The 26,459-nt window shown below is 41.3% G+C and overlaps 1 protein-coding gene across 5 annotated transcripts in view; it reads left to right on the top strand.

Moving 5' to 3' along the window:
* Positions 1–26,459, top strand: part of UNC79 (unc-79 homolog, NALCN channel complex subunit) — a 238,396-nt gene that overhangs the window by 155,528 nt on the left and 56,409 nt on the right. For 2 of the 5 annotated variants that reach the window (XM_036257786.1, XM_036257776.1), the window contains 9 exons: positions 3,071–3,357; positions 5,663–5,845; positions 6,920–7,082; positions 9,579–9,728; positions 10,315–11,517; positions 16,424–16,531; positions 20,065–20,181; positions 22,671–22,754; positions 26,003–26,105. In XM_036257786.1, the coding sequence (XP_036113679.1) occupies positions 3,071–3,357; positions 5,663–5,845; positions 6,920–7,082; positions 9,579–9,728; positions 10,315–11,517; positions 16,424–16,531; positions 20,065–20,181; positions 22,671–22,754; positions 26,003–26,105 (2,398 nt within the window). The remainder of the gene's footprint in view (positions 1–3,070; positions 3,358–5,662; positions 5,846–6,919; positions 7,083–9,578; positions 9,729–10,314; positions 11,518–16,423; positions 16,532–20,064; positions 20,182–22,670; positions 22,755–26,002; positions 26,106–26,459) is intronic. The other 3 variants (XM_036257803.1, XM_036257794.1, XM_036257814.1) reach the window with 2 other exon arrangements.

Genomic DNA, 26,459 nt, shown 5'->3' with positions numbered 1-26,459 from the left:
CTATCTGAATGAAAAATGTCCTCAGGTGAGGATAAAAAAAGAAAACATCAACTTTTCTAAGCTCATTTTTCTTACGGATTTGTTAAGGTAACTTTTCTTAATGAAGAGTACCAGTCACAGGTCTATGGTATTGTAGAGAAAGACAACATACAAAGCACAGACTTGCATAGCCCACAGCCAAAGGGGTAATTGTTGGAATGAAAAGAGAATGCCCTCCCTTTATGCAGTAGGACCCACTAACTAGTCGTTTTTTCAGTAAATAGAATAGTTTGTTTAAGAGCCTTTATTCCTGGATGCTCAGAGAAAGCAAAGTAGAAGCAGCAAGCTTGAAGCTAAACCACTGAAGACCAAAGGCGATGAATCTAACATGAGGATAGGGCACTGGTGAAATGATACTTAATCATTAGGAAAACGTGATTTGATAGGAAAAATTTGGGCTATATAGTGTTGTTTTTTTAAAAAAAAAATTCTTTTTCTCTATTGACTTTTAGAAAGAGAGGATGGGATAGGGAGAGAGAGAGAGAGAAACACTGATGAGAGAGAACGATTGGCTGCCTCCTGCATGTCTCCTGCTGGGAATCAGGCCCACCACCTGGGCATGTATCCTGGCCGGGAATCAAACCGGCGACCTTTTGGTGCATGGGTCGACGCTCAACCACTGAGCCACACCAGCCAGGCAGGGTTATATAGTGTTTAAATGAATGTCTTCTTGCAGTGGGAAGAATAATTTTGACATATTTAAAATATGTCAAATATGATGGTTCATTTTCTAGACCTAAAATGGGATAGAATGAAATGGGGAGCTGATGTCCTATTTGGACCTACTTCAGAGTTTCCTTTCTTTTGTATTGAGGTTCTCAGGGCTATAAAACAAAGGTGCAACTCCTTTTCCAACCCTCCTTAGTTCCACTTTTAACTTTGGGACTTTGGGGTCCAGCCACTCTGGACTTGGAGGTGGCTGTTCAGGACTGAATGATTTGTGCTGTCTGAAATCTTGCCCCCAGAGCTAAAATGAGTTGAGAAATGAAGCTATATTGTAACAACCATCACTTGCTGCTACAATAACATTGAATCCTGCAGGGAACCTAGATTTTCACACTTGTCACGTTCTTGGCCCAAGCTTGCCCAAAGCAACAACCTTCTTCTAGTTGTAAAGTAATACTCTGGAAAAGAAAAAAAAAAAAGATGAAATATTTTTTAATGTTGAAAAGATAAGTTTCCTAAACTTTTTCTATTTTATTTATAAGGTATTGCTTTTGGTTTGATCTTTTTCAAACATTAAATTTAATTATAATGTACAACGATGCTTCACATTTTGGGGTTCTTGGTGAAATAGGGTGATTTTTTTTTTATTGATGGCTAATGCATGGCTAGTAAGTAATGATCATATTAGCAATGAACAATTTATTAATCACTCTTCATGTGAAACACCATCACAAATAAATTGTTAGGTTTTATTTGAATAATTTTTGGTAAAGACTTCTCTAAAGCACATTGTACGTTTTTTTTCCTTCATGAATAGACTCTATGAAACAGAAAATGTTAATGTCCTAGGGTCATATGCAAGTTTGTCAGACATGTTCTCTTGTTTTAGAGGCTCCTTGACCTGATTTTTCTGCCTCTTCACATATTGTAAACTGTCTCTTCTTAGAGCATCACTTTTGAGTAGACCAACATTCTTCTGATTATCTGGAGGAAACTAGACAACCCAACTTGTTGCCTTATGTGTAGTTCTAACCTGGTCAGTTCTGAACTTGACATCCCCTTCATGCCACTGCTAGAGAGAAATGTGCTTGGGCTTGAGGCAGGTGATTTTCAGTCCTCTGAAACATTTCCTCTCTCTGGCTTCTCGTGGCTGTGTGCTGGAAAATTGAGATTATACTGAATTGGTTAAGTTTAATGGGTGTAATTTACTACTGAGCTCTTGGTTATATCCTTTATACCATCATTAAATGAATATGATCAAGCTTTGGTTTATAATGGTTTGTAACCAATGCTTGTCATCATTTAGCAGAACTTTTCCTTGCAGGATGAGAGATGAGAATGCTGGTGTGCTTACCTAACCCACCAGGCAAAAGTGGTTTCCAATTTAGAAATTCTGATGCAACTTGTCAAAGGAAGAACAAGAATAAGCCCCCAAACTGAAATATAGAAGAGCAAATCTCACTTTCCCTCCCACCAAGTCCTAAACTAAAACAGATCAGAAGAGGCAGAAAAACAAGGGAGACAGGGTATAATTCCTGACTGTGAAAAATAACAGAGAAAGTCAATGTCAGGGAGCTGCTCAGATATAATTATTTGTTAGGTTAAGAATAAGTCCAAGGCAAAGGTATTTTTTTCTTTCCATACAGATTTTCAGCTCACTTCCATGTGGCGTTTCTTTCTTTTTCTTTTCTTTTTTCCCCTGTTTTTAAAAGTTCATGGTTTTCTTTTTGTCTGTGGCCCTCTCTCCCCATATGTTTCTCATTACGTTCAGCGGGGCTTATAATTTGCTATTTATAATTTTGACTATATCAGTCAAAGACTACACACTGCTAATATCTCAGGATTTAAAAAAGAAAACTTTTTTTTCCACCAGCTGATTGATGAACATAACTGAATTGATATAATAATTTAAACAAAATAACCCAGTGGATTTGTTTGTGCTCAGTGGATTTAAAAATATTATTATTATTATTTTGTTATCATTATGTGGTTATTTTACAAAGCTGGGAGGGAAACTTCTCTTTATCACTGAGGATAAAACCTTGCCAGTTATTTAAAATGCACCAAATGAAATGTTTACCGAGTTGTTTGTCTTGCTATTCAAAGAGAAATTAGCTATGTACTGCCCCATTTTTATTTCTATTTCCTTATAACTCCCCAGTTGCTTGGTTGTAAATGGACACAGTCGCTTCCACCCTTGGACTAATGCTTTGCTTAGTAGGCCATATTGTGCCTTTAAGTTTTTCCAGAAAAGAGCCTTTAATTATTTAGTGGCAGAAGAATGGTGCTTAATTGTTAAGTGAGCTTTTGGTGTACAATTACCTGTGGAGGAGACACCCACTGATGGCCTTTCTTGTACTGACAGGACAACAATCCCCTGAGAATGACAACACCATCAAGGACCTGCTCCCAGAAGATGCTGGGATCGACCACCAGACAGTTCACCAACTGATTACAGTGCTCATGAAGTTCATGGCCAAGGACGAGAGCAGTGCTGAGTCAGACATCAGCAGCGCGAAGGCCTTCAACACGGTCAAGCGGCACCTGTACGTCTTGCTCGGCTATGACCAACAGGAAGGTTGCTTCATGATTGCACCTCAAAAGATGCGCCTGTCAACTTGCTTTAATGCATTTATTGCAGGAATTGCCCAAGTAAGTGTAATAACAGCTTTCAGAAGTCATACTATTAGGCTTTCAGGAGAAGCAACTAATGAGATCCCATTTAGCCAACATTGGTTGAGGCTAAAGTTTTGTGCAAGTTACTTTATTATCAGGGGTATGTGGGCAGGAATATAAAGATGAATAAGATTCGGTGACCTGATGTCATAATGGGAGTTTGGGATTTCTGTGTGTGTGTGTGTGTGTGTGTGCAAAATATATATTACATAAATTTAGCATTTTAACCATTTTTAAGTGTACCATTCTGTGTCATTAAGCACATTCCTATAGTTATGTAACCATCACCACTATCCATCTCCAGGACTTTTTCATCATCCTATACTGAATCTCTACCCACTGAACAATAAGGCAGTGTGAGATTTTTGTTTGTGGGTGGTTTTTTTCTTTTTCTTTTAATATTTTTATTGACTTTATTGGGGTGACATTGGTTAACAAAATTATATAGGTTTCAGGTATATAATTCTATAATCCATCATTTATATATTGTATTGAATGTTCACCCCCCCCCCGAAGTCAAGTCTCCTTGCATCACCATTTATCCCCCCTTTTCCCTCTTCTACTTATCCCCCTTTCCCCCCTGGTAATCAGTATACTTCTTTTACTTTTAAAAAATCCTTTTCCTGTTTGGCTTCAAGTGGAGAGTTGAATTAATCATACAACTTGCTTTGTGTCACATTACCCTTATCGGCTATTTCGTGTTTATCTACTACTTCTGACTGCCGGATCATGTGCCGGGGCGTACACCTACCATGCTTTAACCGCCCCTTCCCCCAGCAATGGACACTCATACTGTTCCCCCAGTCCCTTACTACCCCACACAGCTCAGCAATGGACATCTTTGCACATGCACCTTATCCACTAATGTGGGAATTCCTTTGGGTTATGATCCAAGAGCAGAACTAAGGAATTGTGGGGTATGTTGTATGCCTAATTTGACCAGTGCTACAAATCTGGCTCTCCAGAATGGCTGCACAGTCTGCAAAGGGCATAGGACTTGGGGCTAGAGAGACATGGATATTAATTTCAGCTTTGCCATAGTTACTAATTGTTATGGCCTTAGGCATCCTCTGCTTGTTTGCTCATTGGTAACAGACTTTTTTTTGAAAGATTAGAGACAACATATTGCAAAGCACCTTGCTCAGTGCCTGTCTCATGATAGGAACTCAGTGATGATGGCTGTTATCAAGGATCTCAAATAGACTGTAAAATGATGAATACAGATAAGCAAAGTGCGAGCAATACATATATAGTTGTCTCTTGCTGATGCTGATAAGTAGATGGATCACCGCTAACACTTGGCTCTCGCCATTTCCCACACCAAACCCTCCCTCCCTCTCTACCTCCCTCCTTCCTTTTCTAAATCCATGTTATGCATATTTATTTTAGAAACATAGCCAATAAGTTAAAATACAAATCTCCACAAAACCCTTGACAAATAACTAAGATTTTGGTGTATATCATTAGCTCCAAATTTGCACACATACACACATACACACATACATGCATGCATGTATTATATACATACATATATGTGTATATGTATATGTATGCACATTTGTTATAAGATTGTTATACATATTAATATATATATGTGTAACCTTTTTAAATGTAAAATGTTACAAAGTTCATATAATGTAAATAAGTTTGTATCACATCCTATTAAATGGTTACATAGTAGGCTGCTGTCATAAACACAACCTTTTATTAACTAATTCTATATTGTTTGATATGTAGGTTGTTTTTAATTTGTGGTGTCTATAATGCTGACTGTCTTTATGCATATATCTTGAAACACTCGTCTGATTATTTCCTTAGGATATATTTAATTGCTCTATTAGAGGCTATGTGCTTTTTCTTCTGGATATATGTTGCTTAGTTTCTCTCCTGAGAGATTGTATTGAGTAGTACTGTTGCCAGGGTATCTGAGAATGTCCATTTCTCCACATGATTTCCAATACTAGGTGTTTTAATTGATTCTGTGCTTTATTCTAGTTTAATAGGACATTTTCAGAGATAAGATTGTATTTTTACTAGATAATTAAATAGATGAATTAATTAGATAATTAAATACATGAAAATTGTTTTAATAGACAAGGTTTTAAAATAATTTCTTGTGAGGTTGGACTGTCCCCCTTTTTGTGTACTGGCCGTTACTATTACTATTTTGAAATGCCTATTAAATATTTTGCCTGTGTTTTGATGGTTCAAATTTTTCCTTTTGGCTTGTAAGTGTTCTTTAAAAGTTTTCCTTCAGTTATCCATTTCTTTCCTATTTCAGGTTATGGACTATAACATTAACTTGGGGAAACACCTTCTCCCCTTGGTAGTTCAGGTGCTCAAATACTGCTCTTGTCCTCAACTACGGCATTATTTCCAGCAGCCACCACGTTGTTCCCTCTGGTCCCTGAAGCCTCACATCCGGCAGATGTGGTTGAAGGCCTTGCTTGTCATCCTTTACAAAGTGAGTTGCTGTAGTCACTCTTCTTTTGGGTGGAATGATTCTCGTAGTGAGGGGAACATTTAAGAGACCTATGCTTAGAATTTTGTAATTTGACCTTCAGAAGAAGAATCATCATGTACAATTAGTTCTGAGAAGCAAAGAGCTATTGGAATAACAATAGAAATGGAGGCCATGCCCTGGCCAGTTTGGCTCAGCGGTTAGAGTGTAGGCTCACAGTACCAGAGAGTCCCGGGTTCGGTTCCTGCTAAGGGCATGTACCTCGGTTGCAGTTTGTCCCCGGCCCCGGTTGGGGTTGTGTATGTGGTAGCCAGTCGATTTGTCTCTCTCTCCCTCTCTCTCTCTCTTCCTTCTTCTCTCCCTCCGCTCTATCTGAAGATAAATGCAAAAATGTCTTCGGGTGAGGATAAAAAATAATAATAAGAAGAAATGGAGGCCATGACAATGTACGCTCTTGAAAATGTTGAAAACAAAAAAAGATGAATTGTAGGACATTGATCAGCAACCTCTATTTCTGATCAGAATCTCCTATTTTTTATTTTTGTTAATCTTCACCCAAGGATATTTTTCCATTGATTTTCTAGATAGAGTGGATAGGAGTTAAGGAGAGAGAGAGAAACATCGATGTGAGAGTGACATATTGATTGATTGGCTCCCGCATGGGGCTAGGGATGGAACCTGCAACTCAGGTTTGTGCCCTTGAACTTGAGTCAAACCCGCAACCCTTAGGTCCTCAGGCCACTGCTCTAACCACTGAGCAAAACTGGCTAGGGCAGAAACTCCTATTTTATCTATACATTAATTCTTGTGTCAGAAAACAAGGAAAATATTTAAAATTGTATTCATACACTAAATGATTACGCCAGATAATTTTCTTGAAAGGAATTGTATGCGTTGCCATCCATGGTTTAGTGCAAGAGGCAGAGAATAAGGGCATGATTAGAATGTATGTTTTTGCTTTCCTGCATTTTTCTTTTCATTCCAAAGAAATACTGAGAACACTGTCTAGCAAGATAGTGGAAAACTTACCTTTCAAAATAACCATTTATAGATGTCTCCCTTCATTCTATTGTGCAGTATCCATATCGAGACTGTGACATCAGCAAGGTCCTGCTGCATCTGATTCACATAACGGTCAATACACTCAATGCGCAGTACCATAGCTGCAAGCCCCATGCCGCGGCAGGACCTTTGTACAGCGACAACAGTAACATAAGCAGATACAGCGAAAAAGAAAAAGGTACTTGACATATCTCAGCTCTATCCTACACTTAGCTTGAATGTGTTATTACATTTCTGGACAGTGTTTTCTCTTAGGAGGTATCATTCTGGAGTCAAAAAATCACTTACTGCTTCATTAATTTTCCAACTTTCCCATGAATGTCACTGCCTTAATTTTTAAAATGAGCATTGACGAGAAAGAATTAATACGCTTCTAAAGTCCATGTCATAAGAAATAGTGTTTGGTAAAAATTGGCGGCTGTTGGGTTAAGGAGCCGTTGTAAGCCTTTCTCCACGTGATGGAAACACCTGGCTTTGGCTGTGAGTAAATCTTAGTCGGCACTCAGTGGAGCCCTGTAATCTTGCCGGTCTCTCGTTTGCTCCTGAACTTGATGCTCGCAGATTTGAAAGGAGTCTAAATTTGCAGAAGTGCTTTTCTCTAGCCGCCTCGTTCAATAAGAATTGATTTAAGGCAACTGGAATGAAATATTTTTGCTGCATAGGTTTACATTATTTCCAGCATTGACATTTTATATTGATAGCTTTTCCACAAAAGAGGCAGTTGAATAAAACTTCAGAGTAAAATTATAGCCTGAAAGTTTAAAGTGAGAGCTGACGAACCAAGGTGTGTATTTTTAGTGCATGTCATGGGGGTGACTGGACTTGTAAAAGGTGACATCATCTAATCCAGTCCTGGGAGAAAGCCAAGTGTCCTGTGACCCTTTGGAATATTATGTAGTGGTGTTAATAGAGTCTGATTTGGTTGACTGCTCTGGAAATATCTCAGTAGGATGGTTTGGAGCCAGCGTTCCATGATTGTTTGATTGCTGCTAGGTCCAAGAGTGTAGGTTGGCTACAGATGGAACTCTGAGTACTGAGTGTTTCAGTTCTGGTACCAATCAGATCTTTTCCAAAGAATATCTTGTCTACCAGTTTAGGTCCTAGTTTCTGGGAACTTGGATAGATTCAGTTGCTCTAAGGGTGTCCTCAATGTGGGCTCAGTTTTGGGCCTATCCCAGATGAACCTTTCTGGATGGGAGGTGCCTTTCTTCTCTGTTATTCAGTATATTTGAGGATTATTTCAAAGTTATATAATGGAAATGGCATAACTGTTTCCTCAAAAACCTCTATTTTTAAAAGGAGTATATATTTTTTTATAAGGAAATAAAAAAAAAACACAGATCTCTGTGTTGTATTTCCCCAGAAGCACAGAAATTCGATAAGCTTTCTCATCTTTGTAGAAGTTCACTGGGAGTTTTGTATCCATTTTGATGCTAAACATCTATTTTTTATTTGACAAAAAAATTAGTATTCTTAATTTATCTAACATTGACTGCTTCAAATTTCACTTACTTGTAGACTCTTATGTATTAGGACTGGATCAAAACCTAACTCTATGTTTGGACCCTCCTTATAGTCAAGAAATCTTCAGTAACCATAATCGTACCCGAGCCTCATTTTATCATATAGGTAGATCTAAATATAGGACAAATGCTATGATTTCAGTGATATTCAATGCGAATAGTAGGCTAATTCCATGTATCATGGTATTAAGTGCAGTTTATTTAGTAGCCTTTTCTCTTGCTGCTTTGTACATGGCTTTGGCCGTTCCAAAGCATGAAAGAACATTTGGAGTTAAGTGAACTTGATGGGTTGCAGTGGAACAACCTTTTCCTTATTAATATGTTTTGTGTTTCTCTTTGATTTAAAAGTGGCCAAGTGGGGATAGAAGAGGATATAAAAACATGCTTGATAGGCACTCTAGTGACCAGTTTGTTTGGGGACCCTCGGGATGATGAGTCAAAGATTCTCTGTGGGATCCATAATAGTTACACATGGCAAACTTCTCAGAGAAGTGTCTTAACTAGTGGGAAATGTTATTTTCTGTTTTCTTTTTCCTTTGTTTACTCTTTCAGTTCATAATCATTTGTGGAGCTTTTGAGATGACCAGTGGCTTTTCTAAGCTTCCTCTGTGTTGTGTGTTTCATTACCAAATGTAGAGTACAGTATTTTGCATTCACAAAGTATAAGGTGCATGTACTGTTAGGCTGTGTCTATGCCAGTTCTCAAAGCCCAGGAAGGCATATATTTTTGGAAAGAGTGAGATAGACTTATTTTGTTCAATTTTCTTTTGCCAAATTAGCCTGAAAATTCACCCAAAGCAGGGAAGTCGAGCAGTATCACAGATTCCTGACATGTATGTGTTATCCGGTTTTAAGTGCATTGGAAAAGTGTCTGCATGGAGGCTCTACTGAAATATTGAGACGCCTCTCTTGAAAATGCTGCCAATTGTCACATGGAAAATGAGGGGCGACCTTGTATAACAGGTTGCTCTGTTCAACATATGGATGATTTGATGCCTGGAGGAAATACCAAGCCATCGCTAGACTCGGGCTGGCGTAGAAACCACCCCAGACTTGGTTCCGTGTAATGCTTTCATTGAAATGCTTGTGTAGACACAGCCTAAGAGAGAATAACCTCTTAAGTGTAATTTTGACTTTCTCTCCCCAATTAGAAGAAGATAGTGTTTTTGATGAATCTGATATTCATGATACACCTACTGGACCCTGCAATAAAGAGTCTCAAACTTTTTTTGCAAGATTGAAAAGGATAGGCGGCAGCAAAATGGTGAAATATCAGCCGGTTGAGATGAATGTACAGAGAAGTATGAATTTTTTCATCTTAGTAATTTTATGCAGAAATGTTGTACTCTACCGTTTGTTTGGGGTAAAATCTTAATTTTATTATGTTACTACACATTTTAATACCGTTGATTTTTATATATATGTATGCACAAACAGTATATATATACATACATTTATATATATACGTGAATTGACAGATACATCATTAACGTCATGATTGTCCTAGAGGGCCATTGCTTGATTTGATTTGTTGCAAAATGTTTGCTTCTCTTCCACACAATTTGAATACAGTTTCCTAGATCTGCCTCAGCCAAAAGCGATCCCCTTTCCTGTGTACAAATGAACAGAGCTGAGGAATTTTCCTGAAGCCTGATTTGGGAAATATGATCTTAAACTGCTATTGTGGGTTCTTTTCATTCCAAAGGTTTCTGGTTTTTGAAATTAGAATGAACCTTACAAAAACTTGGCCAGAAAGTCAGTTTTGCCTTCTGGTGGAGTTGGGATTGTGATGATGATTGATGCCAACTGTATGCCCACGTATAAGGGGGAAAAAGAAACGGTGAAATCTCCCAGTAAAATAGTACTAGCTTTTTCTGTTTTAATCAGGTGAAATAGAGCTGGCTGAATATAGAGAAACGGGTGCATTACAAGACAGCATTCTCCACTGTGTGAGAGAAGAAAGCATTCAGAAAAAAAAGCTGCGCTCTTTAAAACAAAAATCTCTTGATATAGGGAATGCAGACTCCCTGTTGTTCACCTTAGATGAGCACCGTAGGAAGTCCTGCATAGACCGATGTGACATAGATAAGCCTTCTGCCCAGGCTGCTTCCGTCACGCAAAGACAGCACAACCACGGACGTCCTAGACAGAATTCTGCCACGAGGCCGGACGGTACCGAAGGCCCTGAGAACCCCGCTGTGGAAGGAGCTCAGGAAATGCGGAGGCCCGTCATACCAGAAGTTAGGTTAAACTGCATGGAGATGTTTGAGGTCAAGGTCGATTCTCCAGTAAAGTCGGCTCCTAAAGAGGACTTCGATCTGATAGATCTGTCCTCAGATTCAGCATCTGGGCCTGAGAAACACTCCATGCTCTCAACATCGGACAGCGACTCTCTGGTGTTTGAACCCCTTCCCCCTCTCCGAATAGTGGAGAGTGACGAAGAGGAGACCATGGACCAGGGAAGTGATGGTGCCACTGGTAAAAATGCCGCCTCCTCGGCCTCCGTCCCCAGCCACCCCTCTGTCCTCAGCCTGAGCACCACTCCCCTTGTGCAAGTAAGTGTGGAGGACTGTTCCAAAGACTTTTCTTCCAAAGACTCAGGAAACAACCAGTCAGCAGGTGGCCAGGACTCCAGTCTCATAGCTCTGGAAGACCCCGCGGGCTCTGAAGGCCGATCGAAGGAGTTTTCCTGCGGCAGCCCGCTCACGCTGAAACAGAAACGGGACCTCCTCCAGAAGTCCTTCGCTTTCCCCGAGATGTCACTGGATGAGACCCTGGAGCCGGGCGGCGGAGAGGAGACGCCAGGTGGGCTGCTGCCCAGTCCAGGGGCCAAAACTGCCCTCCTCCAAGTCCCAGAAGATGCCGAGAGTCCAATGGAAAGTGAGAAGCCCGACACCAGTGCTGAATCGGATACAGAGCAGAATCCGGAGACGAAGGCGGAAGAGGAGGGAGCTGAGGAATCCGAGTTTAAGATTCAGATTGTGCCCAGGCAGAGGAAGCAGAGGAAGATTGCCGTGAGCGCCATCCAGAGGGAGTACCTTGACATCTCCTTCCACATCCCAGACAAGCTGGGAGAACAGAAGGAGCCAGGTAAGTGCCCGTCTCCCCTTCCTTTCAGCCTTACATTCACGTTTGTGCATCTTCCTTGTGAGGTTCTTGGCGCTCACTGTGCATAAGTTCTCAGTCTTATAATGTCAGGGAGTGACATTATAACTGCTCTGTAATCACTCTGACTCCTTCCTGCCTAGTTGCACGTGTAGGGTTCAGATGTGGTGCTATCGGCTCCATGATTGTTTCCGTGTCTGTTGTTTTCAACCCTTCAGTCAGTTCTTGACCATCCTTGGCAATGATTCATTCCTGTCAAGGTATTTCAAATGTCATTTTAGTCTTCCTCAATCAGCAAATGTCATTCATTTGAACTCCTTTTGCTTTCTTTTCCCCCCTGCTATATACTTCAGCGAGCTGTGGTGTAGTCCAAAGGAGGAACAAAAATGAAGGGGTAAAATAAAGCAGAGAGTGCTTACAATATTTGAGAATTGACTGTATGATCATTTAGGCCAGCCTACAGCTGATTATATATTTTAACCAATCAGCAATCTGTGCGTCCTCAGGAAAAGAAAAGAAAAAAAAAGCCCGGTTATAGCTGAGACCCTAATTCGTGGACACCACTTGATGGTGAGGTTGTCACAGCACATGGATTTCTTGCCTCAAGTGCCATTTCTTGTGTTTCTTTGGAGGCACTGTGTCTGAGAAAGATAACTTGCACAGTCCACCTCACCCTAGAACAGTCTTTCCCTGTAGTATCATAATACCGATCAACTGCTTCTTCATTTCTCAGCTTAGCTCTTAAAAAAAAAATGTGATTCTTAAAAAATAATGGAACTGATCAAGGATGATGATTTTATTAGATTCACAGGCTCTAGAGCATTGAGAACTGGTAGCGATCTCGGAGACCTCGCGTTCTGTAAGACGGTCCTGACGTTCCGGGGCGGTGATGGGTCTTGCCCCAGGTCACACGGCCAGGCAGCCGGAGTACCAGGACTAATCCTGATTCTAGTCCTGCGTCTCCCACTACGCCACACCAAAGCCGTCCTAAGAGAGCGTGCTCAGCTCTTCTATTTGCCCGGGTATTTCCTGGTATTTCTAACTGTTCTCTACCTCGTAGCACAGAGCTGTGTACCTCAAAGGTGCTCTGTAAAAATCTGTTGAATGAACATTAGTGTATTTGAAAAAGGTCACGCTCCAGCCAGACAGGGGGAAGAAAAAGATCCTGGTAATAACAGGGAAGTTCATGAAGGTTGCTAGGGAAACTGGGATACCTTTTTATTCTTTGGAGCCAAGAAAATGTCTGCATATAGCTGGAGGAAGGCGTTGTCCTAGAAACTATAGAGGTCTATAGGATGGGTATACAGGAAACTATATAAGGTCCATAGGGTGGGTATATATGATATGTAGGTTGCAGTATGTATGTTGTGTGTGTATGTGTGTTGCTTTCTTTATTTATCCTTATGTTAGATTGTTTCCCAGGATACCAGGGAGGAAATTGGTTTTACATGAATACACTTGTTACTAGAACAAGAAGAAAGTATCTGACAATTATAAAAATGTGACTTTAAATGTTTTATAATGTATATTGTACAGTCATAAGGATTTTATTTCTGTATAATGTCCCACCTCCTGCAGAAATACAGACCTCCTACCTGTCTTTCCTGGGCGTTAGAAGGAGACATGTGTGCTCAAACCTTCTTGCCTCCTCAGCTGGAGTCCAGGGAGGCCCGGATGTCTACCCCTCCTAATCCTTCCATGCTTACAGCTTTGCCACTGCTCCCTGCCTTGAGTCCCTCCAGGTCTAGTCATTGTGCCCTTTCTCTCTGTTCGTGTCAGTCCTCGCAGGAGGCCCAGGTCACCCTTCTCCCACACACAGTCCAGTACCCATAAGGCTTGAACATCTCCTCTTCTGGATTGTTCTCCTACCTTATTCCGATTTCTGACCTTGGTCAGAAATTCATGGTCCTTTACGAGCAAAATCCCTTGCATACTCTCTCCTCTGACTGTTTCCTACTTATGGAGGGCTTCATGGAAACCCAGCTTTCCCCCAAGGACATGGTTTCCCCACAGCCCTGTGCCCTTGGGCTTGGGGGAGAGGGAGGCATCTTCTTGCTCAGTATTACCCACTTCAGACCATTGCCTCCTGGAATGTTCTCTAGGTGAGCCCAACGCACAGGCACTTTTCAAGCCTTTGGTCACGTTCTACCTGCAGACATTCGGTTAGCAGAAAAAACAAATCACATGGCTGGACCCAAAGTCCAGAGAGGAAATATGCTCTACCTCTTTAGTGGGAGGGACTTCCGAGTCACATGACAAAGGGCGTGGATTCGGGGAGGAGTGAAGTACTAGGGCCACATCTCCCAAATATTACATGGTATACAATTCCTAAAAACTTCTCTGTGGTTCATCTGAAATAAATGTTAACTGGGCATCCTCCATTTTATCTGGCCCCCTGCATGTTATATCGAGAACCTGGCTCCTCTCTCTGCCTCCCGTGCCTCCGCCCTGGGCCGAGCCGCCATCATCTCTCACCTGGGTCATGACCATGGCCTCCTGACTGGTCCCCTGTCTTCTACCCTTATTGTCTTTGTATCATCCCAGCGGGACAGCCTGAGTGATCCTTTAAAACATGAGATTACACTATCCTCTGCTCAAAACCATTGGCTTCCCGTTTCTGTCACAGTGAAAGCTCAAGTCCTTACATTCCTGGAGGCGGCTCGTGGTCCTGGTCCTCCCTGGCTCCTGGCTGGACTTGGCCCTGCTCTCGCCAGGTTTCCTCTACTCGGCCTCAGTGCCTCGTGCCATGTTCGGAGCATTCTTCATGTTGTCCTGTCGTAGGGCCATTCCACTGGCTGCTCCCTCTGCCTGAAACTGTCTTCCCCAGATATGTGCCTGGCTCGCTTTCTCACGTCTTATAATTCTTCGATCGTACATCAGGTTTGCAGCGAGGCCTGGACTGTACCCGGTCCCAAAGAATTGTGGCTTAAAGAACCTTGGTACGCTAGTGGTTATTATAACTACCTTATAGTAATGACATTTCTTTAAAGTTAAAGGTACGCCAAGGATTTTAATAAGCATACCAAAAAAAAACTCAGTAATCTTTCAAAGAAATTTTGAAAATTAGCATTAAGCTTTCTTATTCTACATTATTGGTGGGATTATTATACCATAGTAGCAGCATATATGAAACAGAGGCAGATAAGGGTACGAGAGGTAATTATGCATGTTTTTAGCCTCGTGGCTTAGGGAGAATACCTAAGAGAAAAACAATAACCCAGTCTTTAATATCTTAATGACTCATAATTTTAAATGGGTAACTATTTTATGATTTATTAAGAGAGTTTGGGACGCATTATTGCAGTTATACTTTTTTGTTATTAAGAAGTTATTAATCTGGCAACCACATCTAATCAGAAAGACCTCTGAGAATCAAAAACAGATGTTTCAAAATCATTGTTCACAACTTTTTCTCCCACGCTCTCACCTAGGACCTACTGTACTTTTATTTCTGACAGTCTTGCAACTTTTGTGATCATCCAGTAACAGAATAGCACCTGCGTACTTAAACTGTATGTATGTCTAGTGTCTTGCTTTGTGGCAAGACAAAAATGATTGACCATAGGAAAAGGATGAGATGGAGACATTATTAAGCATAAAACTTGAAGTCATTTAGGCTGGGCATCCCTGAGTTGTATGCAGCCCAGTATAGTCACGAAGGACCATAGTGGTGACTCCAAGGTGCTCTCTATGTTCAATAGATAGTGCTGCTTAAGATGGCAAGGGGGGTTGTAAAGAATTTTAGGAGGCTTGCTACGATAAACTATTAAACTTTTCAAAAAGTCTTTTTTTTTTTTTTAATCCTCATCAGAGGATATTTTTCTATTTATCTTTAGATAGAGTGGGAGGGAGAGAGAGAGAGAGAAAAGGAGAGAGAGAGAAACATCGACGTGAGAGGGATACATTGACTGGTTGCCTCCTACATGACCCCAACCAGGGCCGGGGACAAACCGCAACTGAGGTACGTGCCCTTGGCCGGAACCGAACCTACAACTCACTGATCCGTGGGCCAACGTTCTACCGCTGAGCCAAACTGGCCAGGGCTCAAAAATTTTTAAAGGATAATCTTTACTTAGAATAATGTGGCAAACCTTTTCCCCCATTAGATTCTAAGACAATATTATATGCAGAAAATATTTCACCTTAGATACATTTGTCAGATAGAAGAAGCAAATGATACAGTTTGTTTCTTGCTCAACTAATAAAATAAAAAATCTGAGTTAACAGTATTTATTTCATGTTCAATACGGTCCCTGCTTTTAAATTACTTATGGTTTAGCAAAGTTATAGACAAGTAAATAGAAAATTACATTATAGTGTGTTAGGTTAGGGAAGATTAAGAACAGGGTGCCCTGGAATTACATAAGAATTTCACCTGCCCCAATTTTTGGGGGGTGGAGGGAGAGAAGGGGGTCTGAAAACCGTCCTGGAGGAGGAATTTTCTGAATAAATGGACATGTATACAGAATGTATATGATGTAAATGATGAGTAGAAATGGCCAGGCAGAGGTGGCGTGATGGAATGATATAGGTGGGATGGACTGTAAGCACCTGTAGGTAGTGGACGCAAAGAACTTCCGTCTGTGAAGGTGAAGGGACCTGCTCAAGGACAGGTAGTGGGAGCAGGTGAGCCCTGGTTTCCATTGTGTCACTAGTCTCCACGAGGCCGAGCCACAGAGGCAGAGGGTAAAATGCAAGCAATTCTCCATGCAACTCTGAAACCACTTTTATTCAAGTAGTCAGTAGGGTCAGAAAGTATATAGTGGCATATAATGAGCATACAACATAAGAAGAATGGAGGTATTAGGCAAGAGGGGAAAAGATATAGAAAAGGTTCTGGAACGTGCTTTTAATCCGTGTCTTGAGTTTGAAATAAAATCTATGTCTGCAGATCCCTCTACTAAAGGACTTTCTACTTTGGAAATGCCGCGAGAATCCTCGTCTGCCCCGACGCTAGAAGCAGGTGCACCGGAAACAAGCAGCCATTCCTCCATATCAAGTAAGCTTTCTTCTGCGTTGATTTTGGAACATTATCTGCTGCATTAGTTTCAATTTTCACACTCTTGGGATTTTGTTTTCTCTTTTTTTAATGTTGTGTTAGCTTCCTAGGTGACACTGTGTTGTATGTTCTTGAGACCTTGAGGCACAGGCCCCCTCTGTCAACATCTCAAGTGTCTGATAAATCAGTATGGTTACTGATGGGCCAAGAGTCCTAATTTGTTAAGGAATAATCACTGAATTTCATCACTCAATAAGATAAAAATCATATATTACAAGCCTAAACATAAAACATGCAGTTGGTTTTGGGATGAGTGAAAAGCATTGTCTATGGCCGAAGTTTACATGGCACACTTGAATCCGAATCACCTCCATCACTGACAAATTTTATCTGGGTTATCATAAAATAAATGTATCTGATACCTCATGATCCCAACATCATGGTTGAATCAAGCCCTTTTGGATCAGAAAATAAAAAAAATTGCCTGAAATTTTACAGGGTCTGTAAGAAGCAACTGTTAGGAAACTGCCTCCTGTTGTCGGGTCCTAGATGCTGTCATGAAGAGCTTGAGTTCCACTGAGGTGGAGACAAGGTGTCCCCCTGGCTCAGTAGAGGACAGTAAGAGGCTCTAGAGTAGGAAACTGTCCACGGGAATCAGATACAAACAGAGGTGCAAGTTCTGCAAACCCTTGTCCCTGTGCCGGTGTTGTTTTGGTCCATGTGGACGCTGCCCGAGGAGCTGGTTAATTTTCATTTGACTTTCTTGAAATGAGGATGATTCTGAACACTCAGATAAAGATCGTAACTTAAATGCCGGACTGGTAGTATGGAGCAACATGGCCATCTTCATTGTTCATTCATCCATGCGTTCGTTCATTCAGCAACTATTTATTAAGTGTCTGCTGGGTGCCAGGCACTGTGCTTGGTGCTGGGGATCAAATGTGAATGAATAAGACCTCCCTTCTTCTCAAGGAGTTCAGTCATAATAGTAATGAGAGATACCATTTATTTGACATTTATCGTCTGCCAGGCACTATGCTGAGTGGTGCACACACACTGTTATCTTACACAATCCTTACATTATTAGCATTATGTGGCAGAGATTATTGACCCCATTTTATAGATGGGGAGCAGAGGTTCAGAGAGACTAAATGTCTTGCCTGAAGTCACACAGCTAGAGACAAGAATTGATGCCAGGTCTGTTTTGACTTTTCAAGCCCATGCTCTGTTTAATATTCAATTCAAGTATAATAGAGAATAATTCAAATTCAAGTATAATAGAGATGATAGGAATTCTAAGGAAGAGTTTCCAAGTGACAGTCATTTGCCCTTTCGGTAGCAAAGGTGAATGGCTAGTTCTGAATCTAATTGTTCTTTTTTTTTTATCACACAAAATATCTCTTTGATAACCCAATAAAATGCCTGTTTTAAAGCCCACATACTAAAATCATGAAAACATATTTTCTCCTTCTAATTTATGAGTCATCTAAAAAAAAAGATAGTGAATTCTAGTTAGAATTCCAAGTTGGGTATAATTTGAGATAGGATTACTAAGTCAGTTTGAGTTCAGTGTTAGTTAAATATATCATAAAGTAAATGTATCCAATGTGTCATAACCCCCAAGTCATAAATGAGTCTAACCCTTTTGGATTTAGCATGGCACATCATTAGATTTCCACCCCCACTTCATTAAAAGTGTGTATTGGATGGCTCTTGGTGATGTGTTCCTGGAGGCATAATGCCAGGCGTCTTATACACCAACTTACTACTAAGGGTTTTTATTCTTAGGAAATTCTGTTGTCTTTAAAAACAACAGAGAATACAAATTATTCAATCATTAGAGGGTTTAAATCTATTGTTTTTGTTGCTAATTTTTAAATTTGTTAAATCTTCTAAAAGATTTCCACGTTTGAATTTTAAAGAAGCTGTACTTTTCAAGTGAGTCATAAAATTATAAATTTTACCAATCAGCCAGAAGAATCAGAGATTTTTCATATTAGTTTGCATAGTCATTTTCATGAATGTACTTAACATAAATTCCAAGACACAAGAATTCCTTTCACACCCTTTTTTCATCAGTTTATGAGGTGATTATTTTGTAGCCAAGCATGACATGACCACCATCAATCAAATAGCATGCTAATCACATGAAAAATAATGTTATGGTTGATTTCACATCACACCAAGCTGCTGCCTCGGTACCATGATTGCAAAACCTGTGTGTCACATTCAAGGCTTTTGGGGGGCCATACAATCATCCCAGTTTCTACCATCCCCTTCTAGGTCATGTAGTGCACAGCTTCAGTTTCTGAAATTGTCTGTAAGAGAGTGAATGGCCACGAGTTTGGGCTCATGTAGAAAAAGCCCATCAGCGATGCTCTGCCTTTCTCACTGTGCTGGAGCAGGGGTTGGTGGGACGGCTCGCAGAGGAACAGGAGGGCCGAGGCCGGGCTGTTTCACTCAGCCGTCCGCTGGCAGAAGTGCTGTTCATGGTGTTTCTGGTTCTAACTTGACATTTCATTGTGGGATATTTGTCAATGCCTAATCGCAGGATAAAAATGTTGCCACTGTTTTCTGTAACACAAAGATGTGTACTAGAATATACTTGCAGAACACTGTTCGAGTCACACTTTTCAAATAGTGGCGGGGCTCATACAGAGATCGAAACAGCACTGACTTCCAAGTTGACATGTTCTGGTTTTACGACCACCTCATTTGCAGGTTGGTTTCAAGTAACATAATTTCTTTTGCTTCCGTTTCTCTCTAAACATTGGGGTTGATAGGTGCCATCCTTCTCCAAAATATACACGTGTACACACACACACACACACACACACGCACACGGACCTCAGGGGATATAATGGAGACTGAAACTATGTATGTATGCATAAGCTGCATTAAAGAAAGTTGAACTATAAATTCAAAGTGAAATTACCTGTCTTAAATCTTTTTTGGAACAAGGCAGAGTCTATAAACATAAAGTTTGTGACAATAATCATGTTGTTGGGGTAAATATTTTACAGGCTACAGATAAGTGTTCATAGGTACTGTTTCTTTCTTTCTTTTTTGTGAATCCTCACCTGAGGATATTTTTTTTTTTATTAATTTTTAGATAGAGTGGAAGGGAAGGAAGGAGAGAGAGAGACACATTACCATGAGAGAGACACATCATCAATCGGTTGCCTCTTGCACAACCCTGAACGGGGCCAGGGATTGAACCTGCAACCCAGGTATGAGCCCTTTACCGGAATCGAATTGAACCTGCGACCCTTTGGTCCATGGGCTGACACTCTAACCGCTGAGCCAAACAGTTTCTGTTTCTTTCTTCACTGTTTTTTTCTTTACTGAGTGAAGAAAGGTGCCCAGGATAGCGTAGTGCTTCAGTTTTTCATTTGGACAGGAGCATACAATGTACCAAATAATTACAAATGGCCGGTGAAGATTCATTACGATTCTATGTGGATGTATAGAGCCTTTGTGTGCCATGCAGATTTATTCCCCCTAGTAATCATCTCCTAATTTCTTCCATATAGCTCAGTATAGGCAGATGAAAAGGGGATCCCTGGGAGCTCTGACAATGAGCCAGTTAATGAAGCGACAGCTGGAACATCAGTCTAGCGCCCCCCATAACATCAGCAACTGGGACACTGGTGGGTCAAGCTTTTTCTTCTTGTTTTACCTCTCAGATTAGTTAATGCCAGTTTCTTGTATCCCCTCTGTTCCCTTGCTAAGGAATAGATTTTTTCTTGTGCTCTGTAGTCCAAATAATTTTTAAAAACCCCTAAGGTAATTAATGAGTCTATTCAAACTTTCCAGGTGTTCTGGAGCCACCCATTCTTCCATCTAGGCTGGTCCAACTCTTTTCTCTCTCTCTCTCTCTGAGGCCTAGATTCCAGATACTAGGTTATCTATCTGGGAGATGTAAATGTATAAAGGAGGGAATGGCACTGTGATTTCATCATGCAAATTAAAAATATAAAAAAAAACCCCAAACACCAGGTCATCAATATTCTCTGTTTTCTAAACTATAACAGGATCATGAATAGTAGTAATAATGGCCGATGTCAGCTTAGTGACGTCATGATCTTCCAGTAGGTTGGGGACATGGGCTGTGTGGTTAGTCAGCAGGGTCACCAGGTTGCAGCCGCACACCCTCACGCTCATACGATGGAAGTGCATCTATCCTCAGTTTTAAAGTAAGAACTGACTGCCATGATGTGTCTACTTTACACGTGATCACTCTGCATTTCCTACACTGTTACCACCTTTCTGCACGTGTACCACTTTCTCAAGCCACTAGTTACCCAGTCCTGCTCTTTTGAGTGCTTTTTTTTTTTTTTAAATAAATGGGTTATTTGGGTTGCAAGATTATACATGTGAAAGCACTTTGCAACATGCATGCACTTGGAAACTGTCCACATTTATCACTCTGATCTGGGGGCCAACACTTGGATCGGACTAATTTAGTATCTTGGTCAGTTACTTTCTGGCTACAGTTGTGATAATTTTAATACCTCTCCTTAGGACCAGGGATGATAATGTCCACAAAGCCAAAATCTTGAGATATTGTTATTTTTTCAAAACTGTAATAGTTATATACATCTCAACTAATTTCCCCCCTTGCTCTTAAAAAAAAAAAAGAGCTGGTGGATAACTGAATCGCATACACTATATGCAATCCTACATTTAGCAGATAGTTTCCCATTCTCCTGGCCTTTATAAGGGTTGCTAACATTTTGAAGGTGTAGTGTTTTATCTTTCTTCTAGTGATAGGCGGTAGTGAGTAATGACATGGCCAGAAGCCACCAGACAAGAGAGACCAGGAGAAAGACGTTGGATAACCCATCTTGCGAGTTTGGGCCTTCTGTCCATCCAAAGAGGACTTTGTTGCTTTCTTTACTGAGATGCAGCTGTGTTTGGTCAGTTCTTTAATCATTGAATGCCCAGCTTTTATTTAGTTGACCCGGGGGCTCCAAAGAGTAGTTCACCATTGTATTGTTTTTTTATAGCAAGTAGCTCAGCCTAACTAACCATTTTAGATTCTGACTACAATGAAACCAAGTTTGACTGACTCAGTAGAGCTAAAAAGACAGAGCTCAATTTCCGATCTAAACTTGAATCTAAAAATACTCTACATGATGCCAAATAACCCATTTAACAGAATTTTTCACTTTTCAACCGAACTTCAGCCTTGTTCATGTCGCTCTGGTTTCTCATTTAATACTTGCCATTTCCACGCTGTCTGAATTTCTTTCACCTGCATTTTCCTGGGCTTGTCCTCCATCCTCCGAGTTGGTTCTCCATTCATTCAGTCCAACTAGGGCTTCATCGCGACATTCTTGTGTTAGTACCATAAAAAGTTCTCCCCAGGTCCCAGACCAGAGGAGAGTGGACGAAGGTGTAGTTCAGTGTTAGGTGGCATGGCATTTCCTACCACATATGTTGATTCAGTGACTCACTGGTCTCCAGAAGAACAGCTCTGGTCATTTTGACACACTAAAAAGGCAGCCTAAGACATGGGGCATGATGGAGCCCCTGCAGCCCTGCGCCTGCTCGCGGAATGCCTGTCTCTCTTCTGTCCATCCATGCACACGGCTTACTTCTTTGCTTCATCTTCCATAGGAAACAAATGCTCCTGAAGCACTGCTCCTCCATTTCTGCCCCGGCCCCCTTATTCCTGTTCCTCAGTCCTCAGGTGCCTGACATTTCCTTGCTACCAGTTCCACGTGTTTTCTGTTACCATTTTGGCCATTGCCCCAAAGAATCACTTATATATTTATTGGTTTGCATAAAACATTTCTTTTATGGTTGTGATGTTAGCCTTTCATTTTTTCATTTTATGTCAAGAGATAATGGCATTTGAGCTTTTATTTTGGGGGAGGGGGGGTTGGACTATTTTTGGATGGTTTTAGATGCTCTTCTGCTTTTAGTTGCATTTCATATGCCTGAAGGGCAGGTTTATAGTGAAAACCCCAAACAGTCCTGCCCTAAAAAGTAGGATGTTTCCTGTAAAAATGTTAATAATGAACAATAACAATGACCAAAACATGGCCCCAAGAGATTACTGGTTAATTTCTTTGTATTGTGAAGTGTACTCAATTGGCCACATTGAAGACTGAGATGCTCTATTTGTCCACAGAACAGATACAGCCTGGGAAACGCCAGTGTAATGTGCCAATGTGCCTAAACCCTGACCTGGAGGGACAGCCATTGAGAATGAGAGGTGAGTTGAGTCACAGAATCTCAGACTGTGACAAACTGAAAGAAACTGTATCTATTGATCATCAAGTCGCCCAGCAGGTGCGGAAATCTTGTATTTCACAGCTCCGTGAAGTGTCTGCAGCCTTCGCTCAAACACCTCCAGGGAGTGGAAATGCATGCCACCTCCTCTCTGAATATGACCAATGGCAAGTTCTTCCTCCAAGGGACTTTCTAACCCTCAGGATCACACAAAACAAGTCTAGACTCCTAATAGCCACCTGTTGCTTATTCCCTCAGTCTTTTCTGGACCACACATCCCTGGGTCCGTTGGCATTCCTCTCAGTATGGATCAGTTTTCCATTTCCTCTGTGTCTGCTTCTCTGAGCACAGCCCAGCTTCTCTGTGCTCCTTCTAAAGCATTGACATCACTGATGGATAGCTCCTTTTCAGCCATCTGAAACTGCTCATGTGCAGTTGGGATGCTCGTTGGAGCAAGCTGAGGACGAGCCTGTGCCATGATTACCAGGATGTGTATTTCCAAAATTCCTCTCACGCTTGTTAGTCATTACTTCTGTTCTTTTTTTAAATTCAGGAAGCAGGTTAGCCTATCATTTGTGAAAAGCCAAAACGTACAAATGAATCATGACCACATCTCTTAGCTAGCCCCTTAGATCAAGCAGACCTGCTATTCATATCAACCTCCTAATTTTCCCTAGGAATAAGGGGATATTTACCTCCGGATTTCGCTCACACGTGTATGGCCTTGAGTAGCCGTTTTGTTTAGTCCCTGGATCTGGTTAGAGGACTCTTCTCCTTTAAAGGCCTAGGAAAAGCTTTGATGAACGGAAATCAGGGTGACGGAACAAACTCTGGTGCCCGCCCATGTCTAGTGACACAGTTAGTAGCCGCACCCATGGAACGAGGTGACGGGAACAAAGACAGACATCGAGTCTCTTCTGCAGTAAAACAAGGAGCCCGTTGGTGCAGCTCGGGCACTGATGTGCATGCTTTGAGACAAACCAACACCTTGATGCTTCTCTTAGCTCCAAGATTCCCAAAGTGGCTTATGTCAAAATCTCCAGTGTGGAAGTTCGGCTTTGGAGGAGGTCTCCTCTTTATTCTAAAGTTTCTAAGAAGCTCCTATTTCAGTTCCTAGTTCCATATGGCATGCACACTGGGTATTTAGTAGGGGAACCAGAGGTGGTGGCCCAGAAGTGTTGCCAACAACGGGGGTATGCAGACTTAGTTGTGATTCAGCTGTAACAAAAGGTAGCCGAGGTCTACGGCTTCTTTCTGCGTTTCCCACATCTCCTAGCACAGCGCGCTCTGCTCTCGCACACTGGCAGTGTTCAGAAATCCGTGAATTCAGTAATGTTGCCATACGGGGACCGTTGCTCAATAACTTAACCCATCTGCTTTTATAGATGACTACCGTGAATACTGCATCACACATTCTGTGCTGTCATTTGAAAAAACAACACCTTCATGATGCTGTTGTCAGAAATACCTGTTTGTTGGCATTTGTATCGGACAGTTGGCTCCAAACCACCCAAACGGCTTTGATTTCCTCCCTTTTCCTGATTTGAACGGTGATTTCTGTATAACAATAATGGGCAGTACATCTTCTGAAAGCCTTGACTCAGAGGCTTTTAAAAAAATAATATATTTCTTATGTTTCTAGTAAGACTATCTATATCATCATATATCTAATGGGCTGGATTTTTCCACTTTTAGCACAGGCATTTTGGAACCTGGTAGACATGGTCTGTCCACGTTCAAGAAATGTGGTGTTGGATACAAACTGCCCATGTTTGGTTCCTTGAGGCCACTCATGCTGTTTACCTCACTGCTTAATGATCCATTGTGTCTCCTATCTTGGCCCAGTTCTTGCTTTGTACTATTAATCAGTTTATACTTAAGCTTATAATAAGTCCTGTTGCTTCCACTGCAAGCTACGTCTTTATGAAAACAATTGGAGATTTTTGGTAATGATATCTTCGGGCACACTTAGGAAAGGGTAGTATCTCAGAAATATCCTGGTAAAATTTGGATTCCCATTTGGGTTCTTTAAGTGTAACATAAAGATATTTTCCAATACTTTCCTTTGCCTTTTGGGTCTGAAGGCCTCAGGCTTCTCATAAACACATTTTGGACTTTGACCAGGCGGGGGAGTCTGTACAGCCTGGCAACATTTTGACTGCAGGCTTTCCGTACCAGGTTTTCTCCCTCTGATTGAAGCCCCTTGCCCGCTGGGCTAGGTTTCTAAAATTTTCATGTCGATTCCTTTAGACACTCATTCTCTGCATCATTATCCTCCGCCTCCTTCTTTTTCAGCACCGAGTTGCCAGGTCCTTGATGAGACACAGGTTTTTTTCACGACCGTCAGATTTCCCTGCCTTCTTTGCTGTTTGGAGGACTCAGAGGCTCAGGTTTTTTTTGTTGAGCAGGGCATTACTCAGGATTGTCATGTTGGGATTCTTCTTGGAGTGCCCCATTCCCACATTCCCGGGGAGTCTGCTCAGCGCTGCTGGCTTTCTTGGTGGAAACCAGTCTCCTGACTCTCCACATATACTCATCACAGACCATGTTGCCAAGATTCCTGCCTCAGATTTCTCCGAAGGCATCAAAACCCCACATTTCAAACTCAGTGGAATTGTCTGGCTAATGACACTGGATGATTCCTTCAAAACACTTGCTATTTCATTTTTAAACATTTCGGTTTGTAAAACAAAGTCTTTTCGCTTTGGCGCTTATGGTATTAATTTCCAAAGTAGAAAACTATCCTGATATTTCTGAGCTCAAGCTTTTCCCTTTACATAGGCATGTGGAGTTCTGGGGTCTTATTTCTTCCCCAAATTTGCAACATTTTAGTGTTGGTACATATTTGTGGTTTTAGAAACACTATCGTGTGGGTAGCTTCCATTTATGCCTAGGAAATAAGGGTCATAACTCATTTAGGGCAACCTTGAATAGATTTCACCCCCTTTTAAATCTTTGTCCCGGCACCCTGTTGACATCTGAACTCTGTCTGATTTTTTCAAGGTCAAGAAGCAAAGAGAGAGATAGGAGTCTGTCTCTTAAAGTCATACAAGCCAAAACAAATCACTATCTTCCAATTTACCCTTGAGGGTTTTCACAATGCTATTGGGCTGTCCACGTGACCTCCCTGTGAATGTGATCTTTGGAGGATTTATAAGAGGAGAATGGGGCTTTTCCTGGCCCCCAGAAACATATCTTTATTCACCAGTCATGTCTTTGCTGCTTATCCAGGGGCCACTAAATCCAGCCTGCTGTCAGCACCCAGTATTGTCAGTATGTTTGTGCCAGCACCCGAAGAATTCACAGATGAGCAGCCGGCGGTGATGACTGACAAGTAAGCTCACACAGTTACTTCCTCCACCATGTTTGCAGAATTTGAGAGTTTGCTCACTGTGGCTAAGAGAAAGCACTCAAGGAGGCATGCTATAATTTGTTTTTCAGATGACCATAGCCATAAGTGTTGGTATGCATTTATTATTCTAGAAACACAGTATCATATGAGCAGTTTCCATTTATGCCAAGGCATTTAAAAAAATTTGGATGGCCCTGGCCAGTTAGCTCAGCGGTTAGAGCGTCAGCCCAAGAACCAGAGAGGCCTGGGTTTGGTTCCCACTAAGGGCACTGACCTTGGTTGCAGTTTGTCCCCAGCCCTGGCTGGGGTCGTGTGGGTGACAACCAGTCAATGTGT

Source organism: Molossus molossus, unplaced genomic scaffold, assembly GCF_014108415.1.
Source record: "Molossus molossus isolate mMolMol1 unplaced genomic scaffold, mMolMol1.p scaffold_m16_p_1, whole genome shotgun sequence".
NCBI lineage: Eukaryota > Metazoa > Chordata > Mammalia > Chiroptera > Molossidae > Molossus > Molossus molossus.
Note: the sequence above shows the minus strand (reverse complement) of the source record. Positions and strands in the feature narration are given on the sequence as shown.